Genomic DNA, 23,661 nt, shown 5'->3' with positions numbered 1-23,661 from the left:
TGTTTCTGTTACACCACTGCCACTTTACTGTAATCCTCGCACTCTCACATTGATGATGGAACACGCAAATTTCATTGCAATCCAATATTACAGGCCCCAGCCTATTTCTCTCCAAGCGATTACTGCAGCTTCTGTCACTGTATCGATGTTATTCTCAGAGTCAAGTTGCCTATTTTTGTTACACCACAGCCAGGTTACTGTAATCCTTGCACCCTCACATCGACGACGAAACACACAAATTGTGTCGCAATTCAATATTGCAAGCTTCATCCTACTCCTATCCAAAAGACTAACATGGCTTCAGTGGGGTATGGTCGTTCTCCTTGTAGTCCTGTTGAATCATTCGGATGCACCTCTGCCATTTTACTGTAACCCACACATCCTCACATTGACGATTCAACACAAAAAAATTGCATCTCGATTCAATATTATATTCTCCAGCTTACTTCCCTCCTAGGGAGTAATATGACTATGGTTTCCTTATTGTCGTACTCCTAAGAATCAAGTTGCTTGTTTCCATTACACCACTGCCAGTTTACTGTGATCCTCACACCCTCACATTGACGATGTAACAAACAAATTGTTTCATGATTCAGTATTACAGGCTCCAGCTGACTTCTCTCTGAGCGTCTAATGTGATGCTAATCACCATGTGGACGTTCTCCTGGGAGTCAAGCGGCTTGTTTCCGATGCACCAGTGCCACTTCACAGTACCCCTTGTACCCTCTCATTGATGATGCAACAAAAAAATTGCATCTCGATTCAATATTATATTCTCCAGCTTACTTCCCTCCTAGGGAGTAACAGGACTATGGTTTCCTTATGGTCATACTCCTAAGAGGCAAGTTGTTTGTTTCCATTACACCACTGCCAGTTTATTGTGAACCTCACACCCTCACATTGACAATGTAACAAACAAATTGTTTCATGATTCAGTATTACAGGCTCCAGCTGACTTCTCTTCAAGTGTCTAATGTAGCGTTAATCACTGTGTGGATATTCTCCTGGGAGTCAAGTGGCTTGTTTTTGATGCACCAGTGCCACTTCACTGTAACCCTTGTACCCTCTCATTGATGATGCAACAAAAAAATTGTGTCTCAATTCAATATTATATTCTTGAGCTTACTTCCCTCCTAGGGAGTAACGTAGCTATGGTTTCCTTATGGTTGTACTCCTAAGAGCGAAGTTGCTTGTTACTGTTGCACCACTGCCAGTTTACTGTAACCGTCGCACCCTCACCTTGACGACTGAACACACAAATTGCGTCGTGATTCAATATTACTGGTTCCAGCTGACTTCAGTCCAAGCGAATAACGCAGCTATTGTCACCATATCAACGTTCTCTTTGGAGTCAAGTTGCTTGTTTCTGTTACACCTCTGCCAGTTTAACGTCGTCCTCGCACCCTCACATTGACAATGGAACACACTAATTGTGTCGTGATCAATGTAGCAGGCTTCATCTAACTCCTATCTAAGTGACTAATGTGGCTTCAGTCATTGTATGGCCATTCTCCTGGGATTCCAGTTGACTGTTTCCAATGCACCACTGCCAGTTTACTGTAACCCACACACCCTCACATTGTGTCACGATTTGATATTACAGGCTCCAGCTGACTTCTCTCCTAGCGACTAATGTGGTGTTAGTCACCATGTGGACGTTCTGCTGGGAGTCAAGTGGCTTGTTTCTGTTGCACCAGTGCCACTTCACTGTAACCCTTGTACCCCGTCATTGACAATTGCAACTTCTCTCCTAGAGAGTAAGGCAGCTACGGTTTCCATATGGTTGTTCTCCTAAGAGTCAAGTCACTTGTTTCTGATGCACCACTGCCAGTTTACTGTAACTGTCACACACTTACCTTGATGACTGACGACACAAAATTCATCTCGATTGAATATTACAGGCTCCAGCCGACTTTTGTCCCAGTGAATAATGCTGTTACTGTCACTGTATCGAAGTTCTTCCCAGAGTCAAGTTGCTTGTTTCCGATCACCACTTCCGTTTACTGTAACCCTCACACCCTTACATTGATGATGAATCATACAAATTGCATCACGATTCAATGTTACAGGCTCCATTTGTCTTCTCTCCCAGTGACTAATGTGGCTATGTCAACGTACAGACGTTCTCAAGTTTGTTTCTGATGCACCACTGCCAGTTTACTGTATCCCTCGCACCCTCATGTTGACAATGGAACACACAAGTTCCTTGGCAGTTCAGTATTACAGGGTTCAGCTGATGTCTCTCCAAGTGGGTGACTGATGACCTCAGATGTTAAGTCCCATAGTGCTTAGAGCCATTTGAACCATCTCTCCAAGTGACTAATGTGCCTATGGTCATCATATGGAGGTTCCTCTGGGAGTCAAATTGCTCATTTCTGATGCACCACTGCCATATTCCTGTAACCATTTCACCCTCACATTGATAATGGGACACACAAGTTGAGTGGCAATTCAATATTACACTCTCCTGCCATCTTCTCTCCAAGTGACCAACATGGCTTCGTTCAAAGTATGAACGTTCTCCTCGGAGTCAAGTTGCTTGTTTCCTTTGCACCACTGCTAGTTTACTGTAATTCTCGGCTCCTCATATTCACGATGCAACACACAAATTGCGTAGTGATTCAGTACTACAGGTTCCACTAGGACTCCCTCCAAGTGTCTAATTCGGGTACAATCACTGTAAGGTCGTTTTCCGTGGGAGTGAACTTGCTTGTTTCTGTTGCACCACTTCCAGTTCACTGTAACAGTTACACTCTCCATTAGACAAAGGATCACAAAAATTTCATCACGATTCATTATTACAAACTCCAGCTGACTTCTCTCCAAGTGACTAACGCAGCCACGGTCTCCGTATGGATGTTCTCATGGGTGTCAAGTTGCTTTTTTCCGACGCACCACCTCCAGTTTACTGTAACACTCACTTCCTCACATTGACGATGGAATACGCAAATCACATTATGATTCAATATTACAAGCTCCAGTCAATTTCTCTCCAAGCGACTAATGCAGCTACTGTCACCTTATGGATGTTCTCCTGGGAGTCAAGTTGCTTGTCTCCAATTCATCACTGCCAGTTTACTGTAACACTCGCACCCTCATGTTGATGATGGGACACAAAATTCCATCGCGATTCAATATTACAGGCTCCAGCAGACTTCTCTCCAAGCGACTAACATGGTTGCAGTCACCGTATGAACATTCTCCTGGGAGTCAATTTGCTTGTTTCTGATGCACCATTGCCAGTTTACTGTAACCCTGACACTGTTCCTCTCTTAGTACCACTATGTCATTCAGTTCTGCCCCACAGCTAAAGATACAAATGCTGACACTCTCTCCCATCTTCCATCCAGTCCGGACCCACTTTTAGATCGGGAGGAATTACTCTGTTTTCACTTTGATAAATATGCTCAACCAACTGTTGGTGGTTTTCCAATCACCAGCAATTGAGTCTCACAAGCTAGTGCTACTTATCCAACTTTTTTGGAAAGTGAAACGTTGTGTACATTGTGGCTGCCCTGAGGTTCCTCCATCATGGGTATCTTAATCATCCATAACTATTATGTGTTTCAGCATTGTTTCTGTTTCATTGGTGGTGTTCTACTACTTGGTACAGACCACTCAGCTCCTCACATAGTGGTTCCCTCAGCTCTCCATTCGGATTTCCTGCAGTTGCTATTCACTGATCACGAGGGAGGGGGTGGGGGCTGATGTGGGGATGTGTCACACACCTAGGTGTCAGCCTGCCATCATGCTTTTTTGTCAGTTTTGGATTTGTTACAGCATGTTCTCAATGCGCATCGCAGTAAGCCACCCATGAGCAACGTTGTCTCCATGGGCACAGCCTTCGCAGGCCTGGTAGTGTCTTCACATCGGTTTTGCAGGCCCTTTCCGTAATGCACACTGGCTAATAGTAACTGATGCATTCTGTCTGTTCCTATATGTTGTTTGTTGCCTATCACCTTTTGCCTCTGCCACCATGGTAGCCCTGTCCAAAATTTTTTCCATCGAAGGACTTCTGGCAACATAGGTCTTTGATAAAGGCCCTCGTTTCTGAAGCAGAAGTTTGCCTCCTTCTTCAATGACCACAGGATTTGCCAAATTTTTGCCCTTCTATCCACAGTCCAATGATGTGACCAAAAGGTTAGTTAGAAAATTCAAAGAGAAACTCATAAAGTATGTGACTTGGTCCCCATCTGATATTGCCTTGGATCAATTTCTATCTTCCAGTTCGTTTATACTGTTCGGCAACAACAGCCCCGCTGATGTGCTCCCAGGTGTCAATCACAGATGCTCCTGCATCTCCAGTAGCCCAGCCAGGGACACCTACCCATGCAGCCATTGTGTCTTTTCCAGCCCGGGGTGGCCGTCTGGCATGAGGGTTTGGTCATCACCCAAACTGGATTCTTGCCTTTATTGCCTGATGCTGTGGCCACCATCTCTGTGATGTCCATACACAGGAACACCTCTGTGTGCATCATTATGACTAGTTGCACCTGTGCGTGGACAACTGGACAATCCTGGCTGGGACACAGACATCGCTACGGCAGTCTGTGTTGCACGATGGATTACCTGACGTGGCTGGGTCTCTGCCACAACATACGAGGGGTCCCCCATCACCAGGCACAGCTTCTTCAATATTGGTACTGGTACTGATGTAGCCTCTGTCCACAACAGAGCTGTCTCCTCTGCCTCTGCCATCACCACCACCATCACCTCCAAGCAAAGGACTCTTATGCGGACATGGAGCTTACTCTGACATCACCCATCTTACCGTATGAGTTGACACAAGAAGGCAGACTGAGATGCTGCCCACACCATAAGTACTTCCAACCACACAGCCCAGTATCAGCATGTCATCTCAGGCAGAGTCTCATGGAGGGAGATTCCATGAACATCTCACAAATCTGAGCTGTTCCCCAAGGGAAGAAGAATGACGTAATCCACGCACATTTGAAAGCCACATTACCAGTGTGTTGTCATCTGCAAGAGTGCATTGCAAAAGAGCAGTACTGTGAACTTCTGATAGAGCTCACCATGGGTGAGTGACTATTTAAACCCTACCATGCTATGCTCGCACTCTACATCTTTTTTTTTTTTTTTTTGGTCATCAGTCTGCTGACTGGTTTGATGCGGCCCGCGACGAATTCCTTTCCTGTGCTAACCTCTTCATCTCAGAGTAGCACTTGCAACCTACATCCTCAATTATTTGCTTGATGTATTCCAATCTCTGTCTTCCTCTACAGTTTTGCCCTCTACAGCTCCCTCTAGTACCATTGAAGTCATTCCCTCATGTCTTAGCAGATGTCCTATCATCCTGTCCCTTCTCCTTATCTACATCTACATCTACATATGTACTCCGCTAGCCAACAAGCGGTGTGTGGCAGAGGGCACAATTCGCACCAAAGTCATATTTTCCCCCCTCTGTTCCATTAGCGGATCACGTGAGGGAAAAACGACTGTCTGAACGCCTCAGTATGAGTTCTTATTTCCCTTATCTTTGAATGGTGATCATTGCGCTATTTGAACGTTGGTGGTAATAATGTATGCTCTACATCCTTGGTGAAGATCGGATTTCAGAATTTAGTGAGCAGCCCTTTCTGTTTAGTGTGCCATCTGTCTGCAAGTGTGTCCCACTTTGAACTTTCTATGAGATTTGTAATGCTCTCGTGATGGCTAAATATATCAGTCACGAATCTTGCCGCTCTTCTTTGGACCTTCTCAATCTCTTGAATCAGACCCAACTGGTCTGATACTCCAAGACTGGATGAACTAACGTGTTGTAAGCTATTTCCTTTGTTGAAGGACTGCATCGCTTCAGGATTCTACCAATAAACTGCAACCTAGAGTTCACCTTACCCATTACTTATGTAAGCTGATCATTCCATTTGAGATCATTTCGAATAGTCACACCCAGATACTTGACAGACATTACCGCTTCCAAAGACTGGGCATTTATTTTGTACTCATACATTAATGGCGATTTTCACCTTGTTATACACAGTAGGTTACACTTGAGAGATAGTTGCCAGTCATTACACCACACATTTATTTTCTGCAAATCCTCATTGATTTGTTCACAACTTTCATGTGATACTACTTTCCTGTAGACTACAGCATCATTGGCAAACAGTCTCAGGCTGCTGTCAATACCATCAACCAGATCATTTATGTAAATTGTAAAAACCAGAGGGCCTATTATGCTGCTCTGGGGCTCACCCAAAGTTACGCTTGTTTCTGTTGAAGTCACCCTATTCAGGACGACATACTGTACCCTGTCTGTTAGAAAACTTTCTATCCAACTGCATATGTCATCAGATAGACTGTAAGCACTCACTTTTTGTAGCAAGTGACAGTGCAGAACTGAGCCGAATGCCTTTCGAAAGTCGAGAAATATGGCATCAACATGGGAGCTGGTATCTGGAGCCTGTTGTATATCGTGCACAAAGAGGGCCAGCTGTGTCTCACATGACAGCTGTTTCCTAAAACCATGCTGGTTTCTGCAGATGAGCTTCTCAGATTCTAGAAAGATCATTATGCCTGAACACAAAATATGTTCCATGATTCTACAACACATCGATGTCAGTGAAATTGGCCGGTAATTATGTGCATCCAATTTTCTACTCTTTTTAGAGATTGCTATGACCTGGGCCTTCTTCCAATCTTGTGGAACTTTCCGCTGTTCCAATGATCGCTGATAGATGATGGATAAGAATGGTGCTATATTTGTAGCATAGTCAACATAAAATCTTACGGGGATACCGTCTGGGCCAGATGCCTTCCTGGCATCTAAGGATCTTAACTGTTTTACAATCCCAGATACACTAAACACTATGTCAGACATCCTTTTGTTTGTTCAATAATTGAAAGAGGGAATGGTGCTGCAGTCCTCTATCGTAAACGAGTTTTTGAAAGCTAGGTTTAGAATTTCGGCCTTCTGTTTATCATCATCAGTTACATTACCCACACTGTCAGCAAGAGAAGGTATTGAATTATTTGTAGCTTTCATAGATTTTAAGTGCAACCAAAATTTTTGGGGGTTATTTTTAGATTCTGCAGATAAAATATTGCTTTCAAATTCTTTAAAAGAATCTCTCATTGTCCTTCTGACAGCTGCTTTCATTTCACATAATTTCTGTTTGTCAGTGGGGCAGTTACTACGTTTAAAACGACTGTGTAAAATTCCTGCCTTCTCAGCAACTTCATAATATGTTTGTTGTACCAAGGTGGATCCTTTCCCTCCCCTATACTTTTGTTTGGCATGTACTTCTCTAGCACATGGTGAACAATATCTTTAAATTCCGACCAAAGATGCTCAATATCTTTGTGTCTCGCAGTGAATGCTTGGAGCTGACTATGAAGATATTCATTAATGACACTTTTATTTGCTTTCCCAAACAAGAAAACTCTACACTGTTTCTTTGGTCTTTTTTGCAACTTCTACTGGCATGGAAGCCACAATAACATTATGGTCGCTAATACCTTCTTATAGATTAACTTCCTCAAAAAGATCAGGTCTGCTTGTCGCCAAGATATCAAATATGTTCCCATCTCAAGTTGGTTTCCTAACCAATTGCTCAATGTTGTATGTTGAGAGTGCTCCTAGAATAACTTCACATGAATCATTGCTTCTGCCCCCTGTGATAAATGTGTAATTTTCCCAGTCAATGGATGTTAGATTAAAGTCTCCACCTATAACTAATGGATAATTTGGATATTTACTTCCTATGTACTCAAGACTTTCCCTTAAACATTCTGCGATGTTTGTTGTGGATGTTGGTGGTCTATAAAAACATCCTAATACAATGGTCAATCCTGTTTTAATTGACAGCTTTATCCAGACTATTTCACAGTCCGGCCCAGTATTGATCTCAACTGTGTTTAAACAACTTTTAACTGCAATGAACACACCACCTCCCATAGCATCAGTCCTATCATTCCTAAACATTGTCCAATCCGAGTTCAAAATTTCACTGCTTTTTATATCTGGTTTCAACCAGTTTTTGGTACCTAATACAATATTGACATTGCTACTGTTTATTTCGGAGATTAACTCGGGGATCTTACTACAGACACTTTGGCAATTTACTAACATGAGATTAAGCATATTTAAATCCTTTGGAATGACCTGTTTAGGTGAACTAACAATTTTACAGTTGGCACACCCACATAAGTGACAAGAACTGGTAATTTTTCAGGCCAGCAGTTTGTTTCCCATGGGGAGGAACCTAATCTAAATAACCCCCATGTGCATGCCACAAGTACTGTGCTAACCGTGTAGCCACTTCCTGTGTGTAATGCACCCCTGATCTATCAAGGGGTACCCTACAACCTTCCACCCCATAGCGTCGGTCAAGGAATCTACAACCATTTTCATCACAGAGTCAACATAGCCTCTGGTTTAGATTCTCCACTGGACTCCAGACAAGAGGAACCCTGGTCCACCCTGGGTACAATGCTGCAGATCGTCAGCTTGGCTTCCACTGCTTGAGAGATGGAGGCTGCCTTCACCAATTTAGCCAGCCATCGAAAGGACCCAAGGATTTCCTCAGAACTCCAATGACAAACATTGTTGGTGCCGACATGTGCAACAATCTGCAGCTGACTGCAACCCGCATGCTCGATAGCCACCAGAAGAGCCTCTTCCACATCCCAGACAAGGCCCCCCAGCTAGCACACTGAGTGAACGTTGGACTTCTTCCCTGCCCTAGCCGCTATGTTCCTGAGGGGCTCCATGACTCGCCTAACATTGGAGCTCCCAATAACTAACAAACCCCAAACCCCACATGCCTGTCTGGACCTTGCTGAAGGAGTGGCCACTATCCTGGCAGAAGGTGCATTCTCATTTATCATGTCATTACCCTTTGCACACATTTGCCTTATCTTATTGTGTTCAGTGTATGTTATGGTGATTGACGTACATGTCACAGTCTAATAAAGTTGTAATATCATTCTTGGTTGCATTGTTTGTCCAAGTTACAACAGAAGTTCCTCAAGAGATTTTGGTGTTTTTAAGAGAAATACATTCTTTCAGGAAAAATGCATTCATAAATTCATATGGCCAGAGAGGGAATATAGTCTATCATGAATTATGTAATAATCAGCAACAAACTAGAGGGAATATTTAGATAAAGCATTGTTTTTGTAGCATATAACATGGGATCAGATTATTTTTTTGTAATATTCCAAATAAACAAGCTCACAAAATGGAACAGCTGTAGGAAGTTATCCAAACGACATGTAAAATAAAGTGTTTTTGTTTAATGAAGACAGTATCAGAGATCTGTATCAATAATGGCTAAACAGGTACCTGCAGCAGATGAAAGCAGCTGAAGATACAAAGCAGGAATGGAACACTATAAGAGTTGGCGCTAATGACCATAGCAGTTTTGCCCCCTAAAACCACAAAAAAAAAAAAAGAACACTATAAGAAAAATGATAATGAATGCTGCTGATGAAACACTGGATAAGAAGAAAAATATATGATAGAAAGGAGGCATCAAAGTCTGGACACCAAATCTTGAAGTGACCATAAAGCTCAAACATAAAGCCCATCTTGATTATCTTAATGACCAACAAAGTAAAATCATCAGATTCACAGACAGTGGTAGAAGGTGCTCACCAATAATCTTGGGAATGTTTTGTAAGTATAATTGAAGATGGGGTATCCACAAAAAAAAAAAAAAACAAGCACTAACCTGTAAGACAGTGAAAATGGTTAACAGGGAAGACAGAGAAACAACACAAATAAATAATTTTGAGTAATGGCAAAGGGACAAACACTACAAAACCCTTTAGTGTGCAAATAGGGAGACAGAAAATGGGGATATGAAATATATAGACTCTTTAGATGTGGATAATTTATGCACAGAAGCAGTGGCAGAGACTATGATGGCCTTGAGAAACAGGAAAGCTACAGGCACAAACAGCATAAGCAAAGAACTCCTAAGTTATGGTGGACTCTCTTCTCATTAAAGACTACTAAATATATTCAATATGTAACACAAAATAATTTTCACACCAAGAGGATGGCACAAGCAATAGTTTTGTCGCTGTTTAAAAAAGAAGTCAGAAGTAAGCATGCAGCATGCAAGGCTTATGCTAAGATCCTGAACAGTAGATGGAAACTAATATCAGTGTGCTATTAAGTGAAGAACAGATGGATTTCTATAGAGAAGGACTGGCAGTGGGTGCAGGATTTGTGTTTCCCTAGAGGAAGACTGACAACAGCTGTGGTATTTGTTATGAAACAGATCGTTGAAAAACACGCAGAATTTAATCAAGAGACCCATTTAGCTTTCATTGATCTAGAAAGATGAAGTTAACAGAGAAAAACTGTGGAGCTTAATGAAAGAAAGAGAACACTTTAAGAGGCCTATACAAAAATCCAATTACTTCATATACAAGTGGAAAACCGGTAGTGCCTTTCAAGGTCGTTACTACAGCCAGAGGTGGTTGTTCTGGGTACTGATTTCTCAGGATCTACGCTCCCAAATTGTGTGAAAATGTAAGAAATGTCAGTTCTAGTATAATATGTTTGTCCAATGAATACCCATTTATCATCTGCATTTCTTCTTAGTGTAGCAATTTTAATGGCCAGTAGTGTATATATGTACACAATACGAAAAAAAAAACTTAGTAGAATGTTGTAGAACTCTTTCCTACAGAGTTACAAATTAATCTTGTTTTTTTTCCAAGTTTTCCATTTCTTTCTCTCTTTAGCTGTTTAATCTTATGCACAAGATATATGTAGTGCACATATATGAGCGTATGACCAATGCTAGAACATGTCAGTTATTCATTTTTTAGACATACCCATTGATATTGTGAAAGTATTTTGATAGCACATTATCAGTGCACATTGCTTTTCATTTTTCCAGTAGCTGATAATGCCTTGATAAAGATCAGTGCTCAAATTCCAAGGTAACAAATAGCCAACCTCAATAGATAATCAGTTATTGCAGATAGCTTTTTTCTTGTAAGAGTACATTTACTGCTTGGAATTCAAAGAATTCATCATGCTGTTTCTCCATATTTTGTTGTTCACCTGTGTCACATTTGCTTCAGCAAAAAGTAAGTATTTATTGATCTTAGAAGTATCCAGACTATATTGCACTAGTAATTATTAATAACTGTGTGGTGCTGAAGTTAGTTATATGCAGTAACACTTTACAATTACTTGGAACGTGAAAACTTAGCATATATGATTTGCCAAATTAGCATCTAATGGTTCATCAATCTCTTTCAGGGAAGGAAAAAAATTTTATTTTACACCTTTTTTAAATATACATTTTTACTGCTAAAAAATCCAAACAATATTTAGCTAACATTTTGTTGTTTTCTATTAGCTGCATTTCAGTAAGTTACTTGGAAGGACCATAGCTACAGAATACTGCACAAAGAAATTAAAACTTTTAAAATTTGGATATCTTTTAAACTGTTATTTAAAATTATATTCCTTGGGTAAAATTTTACTAGCTGAATCTTCAAACTATATAGGATGCCGATTTTGCTTTTCGGAGAATTAGTTAACTTGCCAAATCTGCCTGCTACTTTTTCTCATGAAGTTAGTAGGTGTAATACTTTTTCTGTTGCTTCAGAAAATTGTCAATCACATATGATTCTAAATTTAATTATTGATTTCCAGGTTTTGGGTACAGTATGCTTGACCTTCAATATCTAGAGACTCTGTTCAATGTTCGAGGTTCAGCCAAATTACTTAGTATGATATTATGCACAAACCATATTGGTGTAAATCCTATTTGTTGGACAACAGTTTCTAGTGTCTTACACTGCTGGCATCATAAAGATGTTGACAATATCAAGAACATAATTATCTTTCCAAATAGAACACAGCTTCAAACTAGAAGTTCCATATATTGATTATATGAAATGAAAAAGTTGCTTGCTTTAATATATATCTTCTGACTTAAAGCATTAAATATTCTTGTATTTACAGTTACTGGTGTTTAAGAAGGCTGACTTCACCATCATTGCATCTTCACTTAAATCAAGCATAACTGTTGCCCATTATTTACTATCCAAACTTGTAGTGTAGAGTACTATGTGGCAATAGCCCTCCTATATTTCCTCATTCACAAAATTTCATTGCAGCATGAATTAGGATGCATTGTTTTCATCTGACATTTGAAATAGGTCAATGAAAACCAATGCCCCACTCTATTTGTGGTATCATCATACAGAAAGTTTATTTATTTTCCAACAAGAAGTTGCTTTGGGCAGTAAATACCATGTCATATCTGCATATACATTACCACTCTCCAAACAACTGTAAAGTGACCACTGTAAAGTATGTGGCACAGCCTACTTCTCATTGTTCCATATTATTAGTGGTTCTTCCTGTCCATTTGTGAATAGAGTGTGGGAAGAATGATTGCTTAAATGCTTCTGTGCATGCTGTAATTAGCCTAGTTTTGACATGATCCTTATGGGAATGATACATAAGGTGTTCTGGTATATTGCTAGATTCCTCACTTTACTCTGGTTCTTGAAAGTTTGTAACTACACTTATGTAGCATAGCTACACCTTATTCTTAGGCATCTGCCAGTTCAAGTTTTTCAGCATCTATACAATTCTCTCCCAAGGCTCAAGCAAACCTTTCGCCATTTGTACTGCCCTTCTTTCCATACGGTACATTCAATTGCTACATCAACTGATTCTACAGGTGTTTCATACAGTCATTGACTCAAAGGTATTTGTGAATCATTAAAACTATTCCATTACTCACAATATTACCAAAGCTAAGTCAAGTTCTTCCTTAATTTCCATGTTGACTAGCTTGTTAGCAGCAACTAATAAATAATACAAATACTCTTGACTTAATTTTTTTGGTTGCTGGTAACATACAATGTTGGTACAGTGTTCCAGCAAACATGACGCAACATTTCATGAGCAGTGGCAGCAGATTTAGCTATAAATGGTATTGCATACCATAGTTGAGCAGGGCAGTGGTGGGTGTGCAGGGGTGGGGAGTGGGGGGTTGGAAGATGACATTGCAACTACTAGCAAAGCTGCCCAGCACAATGGTGATACAGTAGCAGTGATGTAGGCAACAACAACATCTGTGGCAATGGTGGCACAAAATATCAGCACCCCTCAGTTCCCAGTATTTCAGATACACAAAAAATAAAGTAAGTTAGTTATTTGATTTGCTATCTTCTACTACTTCGTGATTCATTGTATTAAATTTCGACGCTAAGGTGAAAAACAGCTGAATTAGGCTACATCCACATTCACATCTATACTCTGCAAACCACTGTGAGATGCATGGCAGAGGGTACATCCCATTGTACTAATTATTGGTGTTTCTTCCCATTCCATTCACATATGGCGTGTGGGGAGAATTATTGTCTGAATGCCTCTGTGCACATAATTATTTTCATCTTCTCTTCACAATTTCTGTGAGAGTGATACACAGGAGATTGTAGTATATTCCTTGACTCATCATGTAAAGGTGGTTCTTCAAACTTTTAGACTTTCTCAGGATATTAATTAAAACTTCTGGGCTAAGAGGCCATGGTTGAAAAGTAGAAATTCTTCCTCTTCAAGTTTCATTGCCAAATGTGAGAACCATATTCCAAGGTGAGCCAATGACTGGCTGCTAGGCAATGAAGGTCACATTTATATAGAGCTCATAGAAGGTGCCACTACTTGTCACATGCTATCAACAGTGAAACTATCTCTGACTGAGATCATTACCCTTGATCAAAAGTAATCAATTGTCACATCATTGGTACAAAGTTGATCATCATGTCTTATCTAGCTTTAGTCCTTCTTCTTTTCTGTTAAAATTATTGTGGTGTTTATAAATCTCTATAGCTTCTCTGTACATATGTGCATAATAATAATGCATGTTTTTGAAGATGGTGATCATGAAATAAAATTTAGTGAGACAAGCTTGCTAGCTAAGAGATTGCATTATTACACATGCATGTACAGAGAAGCCATACAGATTTATAAACACCACAATAATTTTAACAGAAAAGAAGAAAGCTTAAAGTTAGATTCGATATGGCAGTCGACTTTGTACCAACGAGGTCACAATTGATTAGCTTTGATCGAGAGTAATGATATTAGTCAGAGATAGTTTCACACTCAACAGCATATGATGAATGATGGTGCTCTCTATGTGCTCTATATAAACAGGACCACTATGGCCTAGCAGTTAGTCATTGGCTCACCTTGGAAGATGATCAGCACTTGTCAATGAAACATCAGGAGGAAGAATTTCTATTGTTCGACCACAGACTCTTAGCCTGAAAGTTTTAATTAATGAAGATGACAGCCATAATAGCCTACACATTATGATTTCTTGGGATAGTTTATGCCCATCTTCAGTTCCTCCAGTATCTCTGTGACACTCTCACATGGATTAAACAAACCTGTGACCATTGGTGTTGCCCTTCTCTGTATATGTTCGATATCCCCTGTTACTCCTATCTGGCAAGAGTCCCACACACTTGACCAGTATTCTATTACCTGTCACATGAGTAATTTGTAAGCAATCTCCTTTGTAGATTGATTGCACTTCCCCAGTATTCTACCAATAAACGGAAGTCTACCACCTGCTTTACCCACAGCTGAACCTATGTGATCATTCCATTTCATATCCCTACAAAGTGTTACATCCAGGTATTTATATCAGTTGGCTGATTCCAGCAGTGACTCATAGATATTATAGTCACAGGATACAATATTTTTTTGTTTTGTGAAAAGCAAAATTTTACATTTCTGAAATTTTAGAGCAAGTTGCCAATCTCTGCACCATGTTAAAATCATATCAAAATCTGACTGAATATTTATGGTGCTTCTTTCAGGTGATTTTAATATTAATAATGTCTGCACGGTCATTAATATACAATATGAACAGCAAGGGTCCCAACACGTTTCTCTGGAGCACACATGAAGTTACTTCTACATATGACACCAACTCTCCATCCAAGATAACATGCTGTGCCTTCCCTACCAAAAAGTCCTCAACCCTGTCAGAAATTTCACTTGATATCCCATATGACCATACTTTTGACAATAAGTGTAGGTAGATACAGTACTGAGTCAAGTGCTTTTTGGAAATAAAGAAATAGTGCATCTACCTTGTTGCCTTGATCCAAAGCTTTCAGTATGTCATGTGAGAAAAGTGCAAGTTGGGTTTCACATTGCTGATGTTTTCGAAATCCTTGCTGGTTAGCATTGAGGAGATCATTTTGTCCAAGATAATTCAGTATGTTTGAGGTCAGAATATGTTCTATGATTCTACAACAAATTGATGCCAAGGATATTGGACGGTAGTTTTGTGGATCACTTCTACTACCCTTCTTGTGTATGCATGTGACCTGTGCCTTTTTCCAATAACTGGGTATGGTTCTTTGTTCAAGGGATCTAGGTCAGATTATAGTCAGAAGAGGGGCTAACTCAGTCACAAATTCAGTATAGAATCTAACAGGGATTCTATCAGAGCCTGGATCTTTTTTTCAATTTTAATGATTTCAGCTGTTTCTCAACACTGCTGACCATAATAGCTATTTTGTTCATCTTTGCAGTGGCACGAGGATTAAATTCTTTGCAATGGTACAAGGATTAAATTGGCAGTTTCCTTCAGGGTTTTCCTCTGTAAAGGAACATTTGAGAATGGAGTTAAGCATTTCAGCTTTTTCTTTGCTACTCTCAATTTCATTTCCTGTCTCCTTTACATATGACCAGAATTTCTTTTGGTTCTGTGAAAGATCACTTGACAATATTCTGCTATGGTAGTCACTGAAGGCATCACACATTGCTCTCTTGAGCATCTCTCATTGAGCACATCTCTATCTATAGAGAGTTATAGCTTCACTAATCACTCCCATTTAAGTACCTATTCATCCTCAGATTCTTCTGTATCACTCTGCCTGTCTAGTTCCATTTCACTGATTGTTTTCACTAACTTTCCTTATTGATATATCATGTGTGTGCAGATGGTAGGGAACTTTGGCTGTTACATTTGATGATTATCCATTCTTACTTCAATCCAGTCAACTAGAGCCTTCTTTTTACTCAGATAGAACTATATTGTATTTTGGCTCCTTAGTAAGAGTTTTAGATTAGGTATGCTCATTGATGTATGCTAACTATTTTGAAGATGTGACAAGTATGACTTAAGTCATAATTTTTTAGTTCACATCTCAAAAAAATAAAAATGCAACATAGAAGCATTAGAACTAACAATAGATTCTTTTTAATGTAATTAGCTCTGGTGTAACTCACATTAAATACAGAATCTCATTTTATGATCTAGCAAAGAGATATCAGCAGCAAAAAATCATCAAAACAGTTGAGCTTCAATACTGACTTCCAATTAACTTAGAAGGCTCATATTGTGCATGTCTACATGTATCTGTACTTTCTGTTTTTCCACTTACACATTTTGATAGCATACTGATATGTGAACTCCTTGTCATATAGTCATATAATTACTTATGTTGTCAAAAATGAAGTAATCAGACTGATGCGCAAAGTTCGTATTAAGCAACTATGTCATTGCCTCTTTATCAAGCTGAAGTTTCAAACAAATATTAAATTCTACTTTTAAAGGGTTTGCTTTGGCACCAGGTAGACCATTCATTGCACTAGGGGCAGACAAGAAATGTCATCTTGAGAAACAGTCAGGAGAAAGCCAATATCTTGTATGAAATAATATCTTTAAAAATCTTCAATAAAATCCCCCCAGTGTGCTTGGTCCACAGCCTCTAAGATGTTTATAAAGCTAAGATTTATAATGGTTTTTGTAGTTAATAATGTTGATGTCATACATGGGTCATCCAGAAAGTAGAGAATATTTTGGAATAAATAAATAAAAAAGCAAGATCTCAACACAAAATCTTATTTACAAAGTTAGATCACCTTACTTTATTTTTCAATGTAGTCAGCATAACTGTCAAGGCACTTATTGTAACACAGGACCAGTTTTTTTTAAATTCGTGTGTCATACTCTTCTGCCACCAAATACCTGAGCCACAGGATATCACTGATTATTAGAGGTCTTCATCATTTGCAAACTGTTTACCAACAAAAACTCCTTTAGTTTCAGGAAAAAGTGAAAATTAGTTGGTGCCAAGCCAGGGCTGTAAGGGGGTGTACAAAAATTTCCCACATAAGATGCTGGAGTTCTTGCTGTGCTTGAGCCAATGCACCAGGCTGTGTAGTGCCATGAATACTTTCCCCAACAACATTCCATGTCACAGAAAAGTCACTCATTTCACTATCACCATAAACAACATTTATTTGCCTATAACTTTCCATAGACCAAACATTTGGTGCATTCATAAAACAAGTGGCACTATACACTTTGCATTTGGCAGGATTTTCTGTGGGCATTGCTGTTTGAAAAGGTTACGGAACAAAGAGACTAAATGCTCAGCAATGAAACTTGGCTCACAAAAAATGGGGAAAAGATCTAACTGACATGCTTGTGACTGCAGTGATGGAGATTGGCATTGGGTGTGGTACACAACTGCTCTTTACATTCTGGATGACCCTCATATTTTAGGTGTATTGATACAGAGATTCTGCTTGCTTCAAATTTTTGTCTGTTGCATTTTAGCTAGTGTTTTCAAAGTCAAAGAAATTTTATTTTGTTTGACATCACAACAATGTATCAGCTCAGAGCTATGAGAAAGTTTGAGGTTAAACAATCACTTATGCACCCTACACTTCTTGTGTAACTTCTTTTTTGCCCATAAAAACAATGGAACATAACTAGAGACTGATACATTTATTTAGTTTGGGTCTCTTACATCAGTAGATTAACTAAAATTACCCAAGAGAGTAAGACCTTCCCATTTTACAAATATAGCAACAGAATGTCATGGTGGAAGCTTTTTTTCATGGTTGGTGCACTCAGCATTTACATGTACAGAGAGTTCCAAAATTACACCAACAAACTCTGAGGGTATGTAGAAGGTGTCTTAGGGAACAAAATGAGGGTAGGAACCCACATTTGAAAATGTCATTCAATGATGCTGCAGAGCGTCAAAGTTATAGATGTCATCACATGTATATCTGTATGTATGTATATATAGGTGATTCCTTGATGATGTCACAAACTTTCAGGCTGATAGAGAGGGATAAATGTATGAGTTTGAGGGACTCTGGTCTGGAAACAAACAAGTCAAAAGTTATAATCGAAAATTGTACTGATATCCCGGGTAGTGGAATACTTTTACCAGTCTTGCTGTTGCTAAGATTGTAAGGCAGGCAACATTCAGATGTGGTAGCATGAACCAAAACAAGAAAAACAGGTCCAGTAAATATGGGCTCTAAAATGCATGCATACTTTAGGAGCTATGAGCAGTTGTTCAGTACGGGAGATGTGTTTCACAGATGTGAAGATGAACAAGTGCTTGTAACTCCTCAGGTATGGATTTTATAGCCTATGTTTACTGGAGAGGTTTTTCTTATTTTGACCCGTACTAAGACCTCTGAAATTTGCCTACTCTACAAACTTAGCAACAACTGTACAGTTGAATGTATTCAACTGTCTGAGGTATCAGAATGATTTTCACTTATAAATTTTGACTCGTTCATTCCCACGTCAGGGTCCCTTCCCTCAATTTCATACACTTTAACTTCTCTATCATTCCTAAAAGTTCATAACATCATTGCAGAGTCACTCTGTATGTACATACATATACAGGTGCTGGTGCCTATAGCTTCAGCTCCCTGTAACATCATTGGGTCACATTTCCAGACATGTGTTCCTATCCTCATTTTGTTCCTCAAGTGCCTTCTACATTCCATCTAAGTTTGATGGTGTAATTTTGAAGCACCCTGTATAAATTTTCCTAACAAATTAAGAAAATATTTTGCTTTAAAGTGGGCGTTATGAACTGAAAACTATCATATTAAATATCACAGGAATTGTTAAATGTCACAGTAAACTTTTTTTTGGTTGCATTGTGGTACTAGTTGAAAGTTGAGCACTGGTCTACACTTTCACTCATGCATGTAATACCATGACAGTAAACTAAATTTGATACTGTTTCATTACTTTATTGATCTGTGTAAGTCTTCATAAGTAGATTACAAAATAACACCACATGTAACAATATCCAACAGGGAACAAGGCATGGTATTTGATGCCAGATGATGGAGGACATGGAATTCATCTTGTGAATATGCTACATAAGGCTACAGACATTGATGTACCTAGTATTGAGTCTAATGTTACACTTTATCTCTATACAAGGTAAGTGGCACTTCTTGCAGCCATACCTCATTTTACTTCATGACACTAACAATAATGCACATTTACCTTACAAATGTCTACCAATTATTGTAGCTCACAAATGGTTTCGTAGTTTCTGAAAGAGAGCTTGTTCATGAACCATACAATACTATGGGTGGTCTCAGATTCCCAATTTTTGTAAATGAAAAGGTTGAACTGAAATAAACACTTAGAGATAGGCCACTTACTAAAAAATTTGAAGGTCATTGTATTACAGAAAACATCATACAAAATGGAAGAAAGATTAGACATTGAAGAACAAAAAGATAGCTGGAACCAATAACATCAAATACAAGATTGATGAAAATGTGATAATATCTCCAAAAGACTAGATTCAAAAAGTAGCCAGTTGCTAAAGTGTATCTAGTTGCTGATTTATTTTAGAAAGCAGGACAGTCAGTGAACAGTGATAACCAACGAAAGACAATAAACACTGGCAACATAATCAAAAATACCAGGAAATTCACTTTCTGTATCTGATTCAAATCAGTAATTAGCAGTTCACGTTGTTATTCTCAGTCTGAAAACTAGTTAGATGCAGCTCCCCACACTATCCTATGCAAATTTCTTCACCTTGGCAGTACTGCTGCAACTGACACCCTTTCGAACTGTACCCAAACTTTAGTCTCCCTCCACAATTTCCCCTTCTCCTCAACCACACCCACAGCAACCTCCCCCTCCCTCCCCCTGTCCTCCCCCCCCCCCCCTCCAAAAACACACTTCGATCTATTACCAAACCAATGATTCATTGATGCCTGAGGATATGTCCTATCAGCTGATTCCTCCTCAAGCTATGTGGGTAAGAGGTGTTTATTAATTTAGTTATAGATAGCTTGAGAGATGTATTCTTGAGACATCTCAGTAGTGTTAACCCAAAATCTGATTTGCACTGGAGAAAGAGAACAATTGTGCTACTTGTGTAACCAATCTATGGAAACTGGTGTGTTCGCAGATAGAGTAAAACGTGCAGTAGTGATGCCAATCCACAAAAGTGGATCAAGGGTTGAAATATCCAACTATCAGCCCATCTCTCTGCTGCCATTGTTCTCAAAGGTATTTGAGAGAATAGTGTATGATAGGATTTATACTCACACTACACAAAATGGCTTTCGTAAGGGCTCCTCCACAGACAGAGCTATATTTAACCTAACAGATGAAATTTTAGGTGAACTAAATTACAAAAGGTATCCAATGGGGATATTTTGTGACCTTGCCAAGGCATTTGATTGTGTAGATCACAACACACTTTTAAAAAAGCTTCCACATTATGGCATTAAAGACAAATCTTTGACTTGGATAGAATCATACTTACAGAACAGGAAGCAAAGGGTTGTCTTAAGGGGGACAGGTACAGCATTAAAATCAGACTGGGGAAATATAAAATATGGAGTCCCACAGGGCTCAATTCTCGGGCATCACATTAATGATCTACATTAATGATCTACCAATCACAATTAATAACAGAGCAAAAATAGTAATGTTTGCTGATGATACAAGTATCCTCATAAAAGGAGCCAACTCCACAATGCAGGATACAGCCATGACAGTCTCTACTCAAGTACACAAATGGTTCACTGTGAATAGCCTAACCTTAAATCTTTCAAAAATCAATATGATACAGTTTCTGACAAAAAATAAAAAATAAAGTTCCTGAAATACATGTTAACAATCACAAAATTAATGAAACCACACATAAAAAATTCCTAGTTATCCAGATAGACAGTCACCTAAGATGGAAAGAACAAATTGATCAGCTGGTCAAGAAACATAGCTCATTGTGCTTTGCACTAAGAGCTCTCCATCAGTTAGTGGACAGAGAAATAATGTTGCTGTTATCTTTTTCATATTTCCATTCTATTCTCTCCTATGGCATAATCCTCTGGGGAAATGCTGCAGATGTTGAAAAAGTCTTCAGAATACAAAAACGAGGAGTGAGGCTAATATGTGGGGTCCCTAATGGGGCATCTTGTAGAGGTCTCTTCAAATCTCTCAGGATACTTACCATCACAGGCCAGTATATATACTCACTGATGTTATTTGTAGCCAACAACAGGGAACTGTTTCAGAAAAATTGTGACATCCACAACCATGACACAAGACAGGTAAAAAATTTTCACCGAGGCTCTGCAACTCTCACTAAAGTACATAGGGAAGTTAGTGAGTTGGGTATAAAGGTCTTCAATAATCTCCCTATCAATATAAAAAAGGAAATAAATATGTATAGTTTTTCAAAAGGAAACTAAATTTATTCCTCAGCGAACAAACTTACGAGAAAATGTGAACTCCCATGTATCCCACCCTCTTGAGCAGTCACTTAAACGTCTCCTTAAGGAATGCAGTTAAAATTTGTATTCAATCCAAACCATGACCAGGAAGCAAATTTACCTGCATATATGTCAGTAGCATAAAAATATGCACTATCACTTATTATACTATTTTAAACAGTCACTTAAACTGTTTTTGGCATAATGCAGGCTTTAATACTGCATGCAAGTAATTGTTCTTATTAAATAAACAAATGTCTGTGCAATGTGATGTATAAATGTTCATGTACTACTGTAATTGTATCAGTTGACTTGTTCTATACTACTTTTACACTGGTTGTATAATATGTAACCAACAGGACCAAATAAATAAAAAATACCTCTATTATGATTCAACCATCATCCAAGACAAAAAAGAAATGTCATTATAATCTTGATGGATCAGGCTAATAAAATCTGTAAACTGGATTATTTGTAAGATAAGCTAAATCATATACTTATTTATTTACTTCTTTATTCATCCAAGGATAATCTCACAATGACATAGGATTTGTCAATCTAATACAGTGGTGATCAATAGGCCAAAATATATTGAGACAACAAAAGTCATGGACTACCTCCTAATACTGCGTTGGACCTCCTTTTACCTGGCTTGAACCCAAAAATTGTTGGAAGTCCCCATGCTGCTGCCATAGCCACCCACAAGTGCAAAAGTGTTGCCAGTGCCTGAATTGTGTACAAACTGACCTCTCAATTGCGTCCTTAAATATTTGATGGGATTCATGTTGGGCGATATGAGTGGCCAAGTCATTTGCTTGAAGTGGCCAGAATGTTCCTTCAGCCAATCATGAATAATTGTGGGTCAGTGACATGTTTGGGAACATTAAGTCCCATGAATGGCTGTAAATGGTCTCCAAGTAGCCAAACATAACAATTTCGAGTCAACGTTCAATTCCATTATGGAGTGATCACCACATTGCACTGTTGTGACAACCTGGGTCCATGGTTTTGTGGGGTCTGTGCCACACTCAAACCATACTATGAAGTCTTACCAACTAAAATTGGGTCTCATCTGACCAGGCCACAGCTTTCCAGTCATCTAGCATGACAAGCTCAGAAGAGATGCTGCAGGTGGTGTCAAGCTGTTACCAAAGGCACTCAAATCGGTTATCTTCTACCATAACCCATTAATGGCAAATTTTGATGCACTATCCTAATATATATGTTTGTCATACATCTCACATTGACTTCTGTGGTTATTTTATGCAGTGTTGCTTGTCTGTTAGTACTGACAACTCTAAGCAAATGCTGCTGCTCTGAATTGTTAAATGAAGGACATTGGCTACTTCATTGTCTGTGGTGAGAAGTAATGCCTGAAATTTCTTATTCTCAGCACATTCTTGGTACTATGGACCTCAGAATATTATATTCCTTAATGATTTCTGAAACAGAATGTCCATCTACCTCCAACTACTGTTCCATGTTCAAAATCTGTTAATTACATTGTGTGACCATAAACATGTCAGAGACATTTCCACATGAATCACCTGAGTATGAGCAACAGCTCCACCAATGCACTGCCCTCTTATACCTTGTGAATGCAATACTACAATCAGCTGTATAAGTGCATATTGCTATTCCAGGACTTTTGTCATCTCAGTATATATAAGATATAGCATACATAACATGCTTTATGAGGATAGGACAGGTAGCCTGTGGGGACAGGACAGGTGGTCAGCCATGGCCTTGATTAAGAACCATCCTGGTATTTGGTGTAGCAGTTCAGGAAAACTACAGAATACACAAATCAGGATGGTCAGACAGAGAAACTCCATTCTCCCAAATATGCAGTGTCTTAACAGTTGCAATGCCTCATTGACTAAGTCCCTATTGTATAATGTTCATTGTATTACAAGCAGCTCATTTAAGGTAACTTGCAAATAAAACATAGTTTCATTCTTGATTGCTGCACAGACTGAGGACATGGATTGTTTCTGGCTACTTGCTGTATAAAACATAGTTTCACTCTCTACTGCCACAACACTAAGACACCCGACAATGACTGCAGGACTATCAAGATGGCAATGTCCACCTTGCATGAGCTCTGGATTCCATATTCA

General features: G+C 39.1%; 1 protein-coding gene across 1 annotated transcript in view; it reads left to right on the top strand.

The window, feature by feature from the left end:
* Positions 1 to 10,935: 10,935 nt before the first annotated feature.
* Positions 10,936 to 23,661, top strand: part of LOC126175943 (phospholipase A1-like) — a 122,183-nt gene continuing 109,457 nt past the window's right edge. Inside the window, exons 1-2 of the mRNA XM_049923020.1 lie at positions 10,936 to 11,070; positions 19,109 to 19,238. Coding sequence (XP_049778977.1) covers positions 11,016 to 11,070; positions 19,109 to 19,238 — 185 coding nt within the window. The 5' untranslated portion in view covers positions 10,936 to 11,015. The remainder of the gene's footprint in view (positions 11,071 to 19,108; positions 19,239 to 23,661) is intronic.

This window comes from Schistocerca cancellata, chromosome 3 (genome assembly GCF_023864275.1).
Source record: "Schistocerca cancellata isolate TAMUIC-IGC-003103 chromosome 3, iqSchCanc2.1, whole genome shotgun sequence".
Classification (NCBI taxonomy): Eukaryota; Metazoa; Arthropoda; class Insecta; order Orthoptera; family Acrididae; genus Schistocerca; species Schistocerca cancellata.
This window is presented reverse-complemented; position numbering and strand designations above follow the sequence as displayed.